We start from the raw sequence: 13,311 nt of genomic DNA on the forward strand, positions 1-13,311 counted from the left end.
TAGTGAGCAGTCCTATGCTGGAGCAATTATCTGGGAGAGGTGGAGATTATATGCCTCTGGTGTCCGCAGAATTTAGCCTCCACATCAAAGTACTGGAGCTATTAGCGATCCGGCTTGCTTTGAACCCTTTCTACCCTCCATCAAGGGAAGGTTAGTAAAGGTGTTCACAGACAACACCACTACCATGTGGTACTGCAACAAATAGGGCAGGTGAGGTTGTGGACCCTTTTGGAGCCTTTTTCAAAAAGCTGTACATCTCTGGACATGACTGGAATGTCAGGGCATTTCCCTGGCAGGATCTCTGAATACCAGAGCGAACAAACTCCGCTGCAAATACTTAGCGGATCACAAATGGCTTCTCCATTCAGAGGTTGTGCAGGGTCTCTTTCAGCAGTGGGGAGAGCCTTTGTTAGATCTGTTTGCCACTGCTGAGAAAGTGCAGTGTCAGCACTTCTGCGAGCTGGAATTTCCCAGGGCGGCTTTCGCTTGGTGATGCTTTCAACTCGAACGGAGCTCAGGCCTCCCGTATGCCTTTCTGCGCAGACCACTCCTGCCCAGAGTTCTCAAGAAGATCACGAACAACCGGGCCCAAGTCCTCCTTATGGCTCCAGAATGGGCTCAGAGAGTTTGGTATCCCGAGCTGTTGTCTCGATTAGGCTGCCCCTTTGGTAGGATCTTCTGTCCCAGCAGCAGGGGAGGGTTTGCCACCTGAACCTGTCAACCCTCCACCTTCATGCTTGGAGATTGAGTGGCAACAGTTGACAGCTGTCAAATTTCAGCCCCACGTGTATAATGTTAAAGGGTTGCAACACTTCCTTCCGCCACCACCCTTCGTTATGCCTCGATGGGACCTTAAGCTGCTTCTTACTTTTCTAATGTATGCTCCCTTTGAGCCATTTCATACTTGCCCATGTAGGCTTCTTAAAATCAAGACTGCTTTTCTGGTGGCAATTAAATCTGCCCGGAGGGTCCGTGAACTGCAGGCGTTGTCATCTCAGCCTCCATATGTCTCTTTCTTCCCAAACAAACGGGTCCTGCGCATTTGGGCATCCTTCTTTCCTGAAGTAGTCACTCCATTCCATGTAGTCCATTCCATCACTTTGCCTACTTTTTATGCTCCATCTCATCCCTCTAAGTAAGAGGAGATACTCCACCATCTGTACCCAAAAAGAGCGTTGTCCTTCTACCTTGACCGCACAAAACCATTCTGGGTGGACAATCCGCTTATCCTTTGTCGGAACCAAAACGTTGAAAGCCGAGCAGAAGCGAACCATCTCCTGATGGATCGTTCTCTGCACTTAGATCTGCTACACATTGGCCAAGAAGCAACACCCGGAGGGTTTGCCTGCTCATTCCACTACAGCAAAAGATGCGACCACTGCTTTAGCACGTCGAAATACAGCTCTGGATATCTGCCAGGCAGCGATGTGGGCCTTGCTGCACATGTTCACTAAGCACTACTGTCTGGACAGTCAGGTCTGTTAGGACGGGCTCTTTGCCCATTCGATCCTGCAGGACTTCCTAGTCTAAATCAAGGTTGAAGACCCACCTCTGGAGAAGTATTGCTCCGGTATCTATTCAAAGGTAAGGAATCTACAGCTAGAAGTCTCTATCAGATGAACACGTTAATTACCATCGGTAACACCTTATCTTATAGAGACTGTGTAGCTATAGATTCCTTACCAAACCACCCATTTTTCCCGCTCTGTGAACGGATTTATAGGTACTGGGCTGCACCCATCTCAGGGCCGTAGTTCCACATACCAGTAGCCCCGGTTCTTCGTGACTCCATGCTCTTGGTATGGAAAGTGGCAAAAAGAAACGGTGCTGATTTTTGCAAGATAGTTAACTTTACTGGCAGAAGCTCATCTGTGTGCAGAGATATTTATTAGTGATGCTACTTTGATATGCATATCACATCTATTTATTCAAGTATTGGACTTCCAATACTGCCCACACTGATTTTGGATCAGTTTAGGCATCCATGTTTTCTCCTGGTGATAGTGGCCTGCTGTGATACAGCATGGCATGTGCTCCTTTTGTATGTATTTATTTCTTCTTTAATAAGAGTAGGGTTATTGATCTTTCCTGGTACTGTATAATCATGTGCAATCCTTACATAAAAATGGTTATAGCAAAATCTAGCATTAACAGATCTACCACAACAAGCAGCATAGTACTTCCTATGACTTTCACAGTTGTTCATGTTAAAGATTCATGAATAGATTATTGGTACATGCCCTATTTTGTGGGCGGACAAACACAAAGGAGATGATGGACAGAACGCTGAAACTTTTCAGACACTCACCCCCAGTCACAGATCTGGGTTGAATCCATCATCGTTCTTTAGCTCACTTCGCCACCTCAGTTCAGACCCAGCTGTATGCAAATCAGGGACCCACGTCTGGGCATACCCTGCCAACTTTGGGCAAACAAAGCAAACACAAGGAGATGATGGACGGAGCTCTGAAACTTTTCAGACACTCACCCCCAGTGTTTGCTTTGTTCCTCCTAAGTTGACAGGGAAGGCCCAGACGTGGGTCCCTTGCTCACTTTGCCACCGGATTCAAGCTAACCTGGCTGATGAGGGGTGTTACCCCGAAACCGGTTCCAGGATGCTTGTTTCCGGTCCAGGGAAGACCTGGCTTGGAAGTTCGGGACTGTTCCAATGAGGCCAGGGTCAAGACTGATTTGCATATAGCTGGGTCTGAACTGGGGTGGCGAAGTGATTTAAAGAGCGATGATGGATTCAACCCAGATCTGTGACTAGCGGTGAGTGTCTGAAAAGATTCAGCGCTCAGTCCATCATCTCCTTGTGTTTGCTATTTTGTGGGTGACTTTAGATGAGAGCTAATCTACCTGTAGTTTTCATGAAGCTGAACACCTATGTCTACAAAATTGCCTTCAGAACATTTGGACATTGATATATATACTTTTTTTAGCAGTCTGTTGTTCGATTTGCAACAATCTTCATCATCCCTTTTTTATCTCTCCTGTGCTGCATCCTTCTTCTAGTTTCCTCTGACAATCTTGCATTTTGAAGCTGTTTAGAGTACCTTTTCTTTAGAGTTATGCATATCTCATTCGTATGCAGGACATAAGTATGAGTTTGTCCTTTACCAAGTGTGTATAAATACTATTCAGGTGGAATGCGTTGTACTAAAGGTATTTTTTCTGCCAAAAATGGGCTTATTAATTTGGGAAGGTGGCACCTCTTCTAACTCAATAAACCCAGGTTAGGTCATAACACAGTTCTTAGAGAATCCCAGCTCAACCCCTAAAATGTAAAAGTAAAGATCACACCAACATAATTAAATCCCCACACCAATTTAGGAACATAGAGACAAATATAATAAGCAAAAGGACACCAAGATTATCAAGATAGGTTAATAGGAAACAGATTATTTTTTAAAGTATTAAGGTAAAAAAGCACCAGTAAGAACCAAAGCACTAATCAAAAGTCACTGTTCACAGTTGACTAGGACATACGCATGATTTCAGGGCGATCACATTAGAGATGGGACAACCAAGAGGGTCGTCCCGTCAAAGGTTTTATCTTCTGACATAGTCTTTGTTATGGAAGTAGAAATCTTCCTGCAGAGCTAGGCCCAAGGCTGTGGCAGGATGGGGTCCCTCGAATTCTAATAGGTCATTGCTGAGTCACGCTAAAGCCGTTGGTTTTGGCTCCAAACTGAGCAGGGTAAACCTGGATTTTGTTGCTCCCGAGAGTGCTTTGCCTGTCAGAAAGATTTGCTGCTTTGCTCCAATCCAATGATTTACCTTCATATTTAGTCTTTTTTGGAAGTCGAAATCATGTAGTGCAAGGCTAGGAATTCTAGCTGCACAGGGCTCCACGAGGCCAGGATACCTTTGTCGTTAGGTCTCGCATTTTCAGCTCTGCAAAAAGCTCTGAATCAGACGGACCTGATTTTCTTGTGACCTCCGTGGGCATACTGCTGCCCCTTGTCCCAGTCCTCCAGAGAGTGAAAAGTGACTAGGTCCCCTTTTCAGAGTTCTTTACAAGTTCCTCCTGAAGCCCCCAGAGTCCTTCTAGGCACCAGGTCGCTTCACCCAGGACTCCTACAGGGTCCAGTCCTCAGTGGTGAGCTGGGCCTTCTTGGGATCAGGGGATGCTTCTGCTTTTTGTGTCCCTGAAGCAGGAAAACAGGAGGCCAACCTCTTGACCACTGAAGAGCAGTTTAATCCCTGGTTACCAGTAGGAGTTAGTTAGGAGTTCTTGAGACATTGAGTGAGCCCTCTTTCAGCAGAAGTCAGGTGTCTTTTTCTAGCAGGATCTGTTTCTTTAGATAGTCTTTTCAGGTTCAGGAATGTTCTGAAGAGGTGGTGGGGCACTGGCTAGAGGTTGATGAACTTCTACCGCCCAATTTGATCTAATTACTTGCAGTCCCCTTTTGCAGCTCTTCCTGTTTACCTTACAATATAATTTCCCCAATGCTCCTGCTTCAACATGTTGAAACCCAATTGCTATCATTTAGGACTATCTTCAGCTCCTTAACCACGTGCCTATTTAGATGAGCTCCCCTCCTATCCTACCTGATGTGGCTAAAACTGATTTTCAAACTTATGATGACAGGAGCCTGGTTGTCTGGGAGGGCCTTGAAAAGAATAGGAGGCACCATCCTTGGCATTTCCAAATCAAAAGAAGTGGTGCTAAAGCTACCCTTTGTTCTGCCGACTGTTTTGTCTACTTGCAGATGCCTAATTTCTGCTAAGAGGTCAGCGGTTACCACCCATTCTCCTCTGAGCCAAGTCGTTCACTCTTCCTGCCAAGAATGGGTATTCTCGCTCTGGAGTGATGAGTGGCAGAACTGATATTAAGCCAATTCTGGCTCAAGCAGCCCATTAAACATTTTTATAAAGTTACTTTTCTGCTTAAATCTGTCAGATTTTAAGATGTAATCCGAAAGCATTTTGTATATTTTCATCAAGCAAAGATAGATAATTAATATGTTAATCCCATCTAGGTTTACTTAGGAAAATCTAGTGTGAAGGCACACTAACCCCAATATGTAGTGTGCCCTACTTTTGTGTATTGACACCCTGCCTCGTGGGCTTACATGTGATGGTTTAGGGGTTATATGAGAGAGCGGGCAAACACAAATAGGCTTTTCCTTAATGGCAAATGCATTTTCCCTGCTATTGTTGTTTACTTGAACTGCAGCCCAGCCACAGCACAGTACTGCTTCTGATAGGCATATATTTTGTCATATGTGGGTGGTGTAAATGCATACTGCACCTCACATATGCTATTTTACTTTCCCTGACATATTTGCATTTTAGGCACCAATTCTTGTGGACATATGGGGAATGTAAATAGGTCAAGTAGGAAGTTTCAATGTACAGTACATGTTTTGGATCACTTTCTGCACATCTTCATGCATGAGTTATTACATGCTATTCTTTCAAGGACATTAAAAGGGTATTTAAGCAGACCCAGAGCACAATCACATTTCATAGGGCAAAATAAATGTAGTGAAGATAAAGAACATGATGGTCCAGAAGGTCCTGACCCATTCCCCTCCTCTGTGAAAAAGCACGTGATTTGACCCTTACACCATAGTAATGAATGACTGCATCCGCTGGCAGGATGTTTTATTAGGCTGCATTTATTTTCACTGCCATGGCATAAATATGTTGATGCCATGTCTGTGAAAAATATATGTAGTCCAATGACACTTTATTTACAAGCGTTCTAATTATTGAACATTCACACATTTATTACTACGGTGCTCAAGTCAAATAACTATACAGCGTAACTGGCATGAGTTTTAGTGGGTTTTTTTCTCTAAAATTTGTGTTCGTAGCATGTGTTGCTGATTGCCATTTCTAATGCCACACTCTGGTGTACCCTTGACGCTGTGGATATCACAACTCAGGGGTGTCAACACTAGTGTCTTGGTCAGGCAACCTTTGTGATTACATTTTGGGTTTTAAACCCTTAGTCCAGCAGCATCTGGTAAATCTGCCATCAATTGTGAAGACCTTGTCACAGGTTGACCAAATGCTGAAGCTTATAAAGAAAGGCATTGACACTGCCAAAGCCATAGGGGCCCTCCAGACAGCGACTCCTAGAGGTTCTTTTCAGAGGCATCAGTACAGGATGCCTCTGAGCCGATCTCTTCCTATCAGAGATAGCAGCAGCCCTAACAGCATTATTTACCACAAGGCTACAGCAGACTGCAGTATTGCCTTCCTCGCTAGCAGGAAATCACATCTGAGAAGCAGATCTTAGCAGTGGTTCACCACAGTTACTGGCTAGAACTTATTACAACCCTTCCCAACATCCCACCCTGCAATCATGGAAGAGAGCATCTTAGCCTCCTACAGGGAGAGGTGTAAGCGCTCCTTATAAAGGGCCCATACAGCCACTCCCCCCATCGACCCCCTACAGCAATGGCAAAGGGATTTACTCTCTGTACTTCCTCATCCCGAAGACAGACGGTTTCCTCTGGCCCCTCAAACGGTACATCCTCTCCTAGCACTTCCACATAGGAACCTTAAGGCTGCTGTTCCACTGCTGAAGCAAGGTGACTTCTGGTCAATGTTAGACCTCAAGAATGCCTACTTCCACATTTCCATCAATCCTGCCTACTGACGCTTCTTGCAGTTTGTGGTAAGCAGTTGTCATTACCATTTCAAAGTATTACATTTGGCGTGACCACTGCACCAAGTGTCTCCACCAAATGCCTGGCAGTGTTTGCTGCACACTTAAGGAACCTTTTTCAGCATCTGCATCATCCACACTCTAGTCACTCCTTGTACAAGCTTACTGCTTTACAGTGTATGGAGAGCATATGTATCTACAGAAACACATGCTACGAACGTAAAATGTTACATACCCTTTGAGCATTTGTTTGTAGTGTGTAGTGCTGAAGATTCACATGCTCGAACTCTCCTCCCTGGAAGCATATGGCTCTGATCACAGATCCCCTCTCTTTACTAGTTTCTCAATACAAATATGCACCACAGTCTGTTGACTGACCACTCCATGCTACTCTCACCCGTTTCGCGAAAAACAGTCTAGTAGTCAGTGCCCATGTGCATTACCGGTTAGTGTAGGAGTGACTTTATACCTAGTGACTCAAAAGATGGCTTGAAAGAAAAACAACTTTCAAACATCCAAGCTTGACACCAGATGGCAGGAGTATGCAGAGCATGTGAATCTACACTACAACAAACTAGGAACAGATGCTTACAGGGTAAGTAATATTTTCTTTACTATCTCGTTTCGACACCTAACCATAGCGTCACTTTCTGCCTTGGTTTTTTTCAGTGAATCTCTTGGGTTTTCTTTAACTTAATTTAAGATGTTTTTTTACCATACATAACTATAAAGTCATTTTTAAGACACATACTCTGATAGGGTAGCAATAATTAAAGTTTCTTTGTGCTACTTTGACAATGGTTGCCAGTCGGAATCCCATAACGAGGCAATGGATGCCAGCATTCTTATATCTGAAATTTTCAAATTCTAGTGACTGCTTTTAGTGGTCTTCTTTTACATTCATCTATTTCTGTATCATTGTGATCTGGTAATCCTTAGAACTATGTTGCATCAGTAGCAATACTTACTTGTTCGGCGGAGCCAGTCTTAGACCTCAAAATAATAGTGTATCCAGCAGAAAGCCAATTTTCTTTAATTAGAAAATAATGTACCCCCTTTAATTTCTTTTCTCTGAAGCTGAGGCATTCATTGAACTTCCAATGCTTTTAAATACTCGCAGGAATCGTTTGTACCATGCTGATTTGTAATAGTGTGACTGACCCCATTAGTGAGTTTAATGCTTGAGTAATAGACCCTGCCAGCCATTTGTGAGTGGAAATTATCCTCAAGCGAGAACGATTTATGCTAGGATCTTCTCACTCTGCCCAATTGATTGCTAAAGCGCAAGAAGGTCAAAGACAGGAAACATTTGCTACTCTACCATTGTCTGAAAGGGTGTAATTTTTGAAGAGCACAGTCTGAAAAAAGGTTAAAGGAACTACTATGAAAGAGTCTTTTCCTTTACCGACAGCCACTGCCTCGTGGAGATTAAGCGAGATATGTACAGATCAAAACGTGTCTAACACTTGATAAATGCACCCAGTCTTTGAGTCTCCCAATCCTGGGCTGGCTGAAACATATCAGGCCCTTCCTCTTCCAAATGCCCCTTGCACACGCCCCTTGTGTGCTCAGTTACTGCTGAGAGCCAGAGTTCCAATCAGTCACCTTGTTTCTTTGTCCCCACTGATATTCAGCCTGATTCTGGATGTTATGTTTATGGTTTTATAAAGCACATAGCTGCTCAAGGGCTTCCCAGCACTGAGGAGCAGATGGTGAAATGTAGATCAGAGAGTTAACAGAGGAACAGCCATGTTTTTAATTTTTTTCTGAAACGTAGTTAATCCCATAGCAATCTCATTTCCTTGGGCATAGAGTGCCACACCTTGGCACTAGGTGCGAGGACGATCTTCCTCCCCATCTGGATCTCTTTATCCCATGCTAGTCTAAGCCGTAGTGCCTTAGTGTCTTGCTGTGTCAAACAAGCTCTTTCAACAACAACCTCAACACGGATCTGTGTACCATCCTATGCCTTCCTCACCATGACTTCATGGTCGCCTGATAGACCTATAGGAAGGAGAGGCTTGCCAACTTTTCACTCGATTGATATTGTGAAATGCTTCACTATCTAAAAGACGCTTGAGACCTTCATAGACAATCCCTAACTTTTCCGGCCCTGCAGTTAATTTATAAAACAAAATAAGTGCTGGGGCTGTCGTCAGGAGGCAGGGTGCACCATCCCATTTCTCCTCTAACGCCCCCTAAAACAGAGTCAACTACTAATCAGGAACTGGGGATAGGATGTAGCGTAATGGCCAGAAACGCTGACTTTGGCTCTTGGGATCCATCAGCACAACATCCTGTGATTCAAGGCAAATCACTTAATCTCCCAGTGCTTACCAGAAATGAGTTTGTCCTTAACTGGTGCTCATTCAACTATAGCACCGGTGTTGATGATTAATTGCCGGTGCTGAGCACTGGAAACCACTGGCTCAAATTAGGCACTGTGGCCCTGCCAAGAAACGGCGTGCGCAAAGACCCTGTAGGCGTTGCATTGGACTTGCAATGAAGTTAACATTCCAATTTATATTTCCCGTGTACTTCAAAAACAATTCCCCAAATAACCCCAAGGCAGTTTTCGTTGATGACTAGTCATGAATTCAAATGCATAGCCCGAATGCATACCACTTAATACTGCAAAACTTGGATCAACGACAGTTCGTACCTTCAGAGTTGACATAATTCTTCATTGGATTGGTATTCATACCCCTCCTTAGTGCTGTCCTGTCCCACTGCACCCTAAGAGTTCGCACTGTGTGTTGTGTTTCATGTTCTTGCATTATACTACGCATGTTGTACTGTGCAAGCCCTGCGGTTAGCTAAGCCCCACTGCTCCCTGTTCATAGTGTTGACCAGCATTGTCTTTTGTTTGTGCCTTAGGTCTCCCAGAGCTGGAGCTCGCTCTCGCAGATCACCCCTTTGGACAGCCTGGGATTGGAGAGCAGCTACCGTGGATGAACAACAACATGGCGTCCATGAACCGGGGACCCATGAGTAAACAGGAAGAGTATGTATTTTTTCTTTTATACCTACAGCGGGTCAAAACAAAGACTTGGAACGATTACTGACAACAGAGATTAAATATGGCGTTGCGTTTGGTGGTGCGCTGTGCTCCTTGGTTGTTGTATTGGAAGAGCAGAGCCCAATAATCTCAAAACGTAAACACACTATTGCATGACACACTTGCATTAATCTCTTTAAATTGGCTTTTTGTATCGTCACTTAGAGGTGACAGCACAGTATAGTGTGATAGAGAGTTTAGGGGGCGGGATCTGACATTCTTGTGCTCGTGAGTGGCCGGGTTTTGTTAGTGATGTGACAAAGGATCTGAGAGAGTATCTGGTGTATGCTGCTGGTGCCCAATCATGAGGATACCCCAGATTATCTAACAGTCCATGTCTCTCTAATTTCACCCTCAAGACCTCGGTGTAACGAAGAGGGGATAGACAAGGAAACGTCCCTTCACTGGCTTGGTATACGTAGAGATCCGCTCCAATATCCTGTTTTCTTTGTTAAAAAGATCTTTAACCTAGATAGAAAGTCTCCCGTGTGTAATGCAGAAGTGATAGCTGTTAGCACACTTTGACCACCACAGCATAGGTAGAAATCAGTTTGTTCAAGTAAGTCTTTTTTTGTAAGAATTGTGCTTCCTGCATCAGTAGTAATCTAGCCAGTCATGAGCAGGCGGCCAAGGTGTGTTTCGTCACTGATGAGTCTTTCAAGGCAAATGGAACTAATAGTGGAGCAATTGTTGAACCAATTTAAGGCAAAGTAAAGCGAACTCCATGAAACGACACAGAGCAACATTCATGCGACTGCTCTGTGTGAAGAGAGAAGTATTGGGCAAACAGGTACTGGTAATGTTCCCAAATATTAAATGTGGCACTAAAGGTTCTTTTGCGCATGGATGGGAAATGGCGCAGTTCCGTTCCTAAGTATAGCAGTGCCTGGGGGTGACAGCACCTTGATTGTGTCACATCGGCTTCGCTTCTCATCTCAACAATAATGTATATATTCTCAGCTCTGACCCTCGTCTCTTAGGGCGTCGTAGGAATGCCCATGTATGCAGTACCTTCTGCCAGGTATATCTTGTTCCTTAATAACTGTGAGTTAACAACTCTATATTCTGTAAACTTTTAAGGTTTGATGATAAAAACGCGATAACTGGTTTGCACCACATCAGTGAGTATAAGGTACATATAACCTCATATAATTATTTTAAATTGTAATGTTGAACAGCTTGATAATCACTGCTAGTCTTGCATCATCACGGTCCTTACTTTTCAGCAAGCCGAGCTGCGGATGGCGTCAGATAATAAAATCGTGAAATCTGTATCAGTGCAGGAAGAGAGTGTGGTTCTGTAAGGTGCCCATCTCAGATCTCTACTTGTTTTGCATTGTACAAGGTGATTGTCTGAAGTGCAGGGTATCCTAGAGACACCCTGTGCTTCACTGGCTCTTGTATACTTCTCGTGACTTGCTTTGGAAGCAGCTGCCTTAGAGCAGCCACTGGATCTGCAAAAGTTCCTAGAACCCTGCAAACAAGGAAAGGCTGCAGGGAGGCTTGCGGTGCATCACAAGACCCTGGATCAAGCCTCAGCTGCCAAAATCCCTGATCTTCTTGGTTCTTCTGAGCAATTCATATCCGTCCAACTTTTAGACCGCCTCTGTGGATCCAGCCTTTCCGTTCCACCCACTGGGCAAATGTTGTCTTCCTCATTGTGTTCTAAGTCCACAGGTGAAACCATTGATTAGCCCAGGTCAAAACTTTGATCTGTCCGCGGGCAGTTGTGTGGTGGCCTCTGTTCATGCCAGATGTACACTTTTGTTCTTTCCCTATTGATTGCTTCGGTGCACAAAAAAAAATCTGCAAACACGAATTCCACCTCTTGATTCACATAATTACGACTGGTGGAATTTTACGTTTGTGAGACGCACTTATGAATGAGGTGGCAGAATTTTCAAATTAGCAAGTTTAGGGTTAGGAGTGAGTTTGTTGAGCTTCTGGGTCTGTAACCTATACACATAGGAAGAGTTATCACTCAACAACCTGTAAGCTTGAGTATTTACATACTTCTTGTGTGTAATTTTTCCTAGTAGAAACATTTGTGAATTTACTCGTGCGAAACGCAGGAGTGCCTTTCCAGAGTAGTAAACAAGAGGGCACACCCGCACATTTAATGGGGTTGTAGGTGAGGGGCTTTTTTCACGGGTAAAATATTTTACCCATGCAAATGAAAAAACTTACTTACCCAGTGTGCATTTGTGCATCATTGACTCATGTGGAAGCTTCCACTTGGTGGGAATTCACCATGTCTCATTTTTAGGTCTCGGCCTGGCTAAAGCAGCGCATGCGCTGCTCTGCCATGCAGAGGCCTTTTGGAATCGATACGAATCCAGCGAGACAGAAGATGTGCACGCGGGGATTGGATGCTTTACTGGCGGCGTGATACACTGGGGACTTTTTTTTTCGCCGCCAGCAAAGCCAGTCCCCGCGTGCACATCTTCTGTCCCACCGCATGCACGCATTGTGCCTGTGTATTGCCTGTGGAGCACACAGAAGAAAGTTCTGTTGTTCAAGGAGTCCCGCACCAGTCCCGCTAATACACTACTTAAGGCGAATTTAACAAAATCTAATAATTGAATCTTTAGCATTGGTCACCAAGGGGCAGTGCAGCCACACATTCCAACCTGTCAATAGTTCCCGCTAGAAGAATCTCAAGTAACGTGCTGGAAAAATATTTCGAAAACGTTCACTGATGGGAACAGCTTGTTTAACGACTTCCCAGAGAAAACCCGCAACGTTTCGAGGATTTGATATGAGTTTTAAGATTGCCTGCTCTAGAGAGAAGTTGAGGACCCATTACGGTTTTTAAAGTTCGACCGTCGGCAGACTGTCCTTCCCCCACTGTCTAATCAACCTCACCACCATCTCTCTACTGCAGCTAGCTCTTCCTCTTTCTCCGAAATACGGTAAACATGAGCAGTTCAACTGCAGAAGAGATTTGGGGAATTGTGTATTTGGACGTTCTGCCTTTCCAGTTGTCTGTTTCAATTATTTAATATTTATTTTGGTTTATAAACACTATAAAATGTTGCATTCCAGTCCCAGACACTCCTTGTCAGTTACGTTTTTTAGGTCTCGGCCTGGCGTGCCTGTGTATCTATGGGTGGATGTATGGATCTGCGAAAAACTGTAAATCTGTTGCGTGGCCTGTAGGGAGATAGCTGCGACAGTGGGGCTGTGTCACACTCTGTAAGACAGCTACAAGATGCACGTGACTACCTCGTCAGATTTTTGAGTGATTTTCCCAGATAATCACCAGTGCTGTAATGTAAAATAATGCCCCTCCCCCCTGCAGAATATGATGACCGAACCCCTCACCCATATCCATTGGCCAGGCGCTGAATGGGTCTCCCTGAAGCGCCCCTGCGACCCAGGGACTTGCATTGGGCCCCTGATAATCACAGATTTGTGGGGCTCCACAGGGTCTGGGCCTGTTGCAGTATCTGTGGGATAGATAGTATTACAGGTTCTGTTGCTGCTCTGTGTTCGAAAGTCTGTGGAACGTTTGCTTCAACAACAACACAAATTCGCTTGGGTTCTTAGTGCGCACACACAAAAGCAACAAGCCTGACTCGTGTAACCACACTTACAAGCAGCCATATGCACAGACCCAGATAGGCCG

At 44.5% G+C, this 13,311-nt stretch overlaps 1 protein-coding gene across 6 annotated transcripts in view; it reads left to right on the forward strand.

Annotated features, from left to right (window-relative positions):
• Positions 1-13,311, forward strand: part of NCOA1 (nuclear receptor coactivator 1) — a 1,112,411-nt gene that overhangs the window by 979,477 nt on the left and 119,623 nt on the right. For all 6 annotated transcript variants that reach the window (XM_085613077.1, XM_085613079.1, XM_085613078.1 and 3 more), the window contains one exon: positions 9,503-9,629. In XM_085613077.1, coding sequence (XP_085469203.1) covers positions 9,503-9,629 — 127 coding nt within the window. The remainder of the gene's footprint in view (positions 1-9,502; positions 9,630-13,311) is intronic.

The sequence above is a fragment of the Triturus cristatus genome, chromosome 6, assembly GCF_964204655.1.
Source record: "Triturus cristatus chromosome 6, aTriCri1.1, whole genome shotgun sequence".
Classification (NCBI taxonomy): Eukaryota; Metazoa; Chordata; class Amphibia; order Caudata; family Salamandridae; genus Triturus; species Triturus cristatus.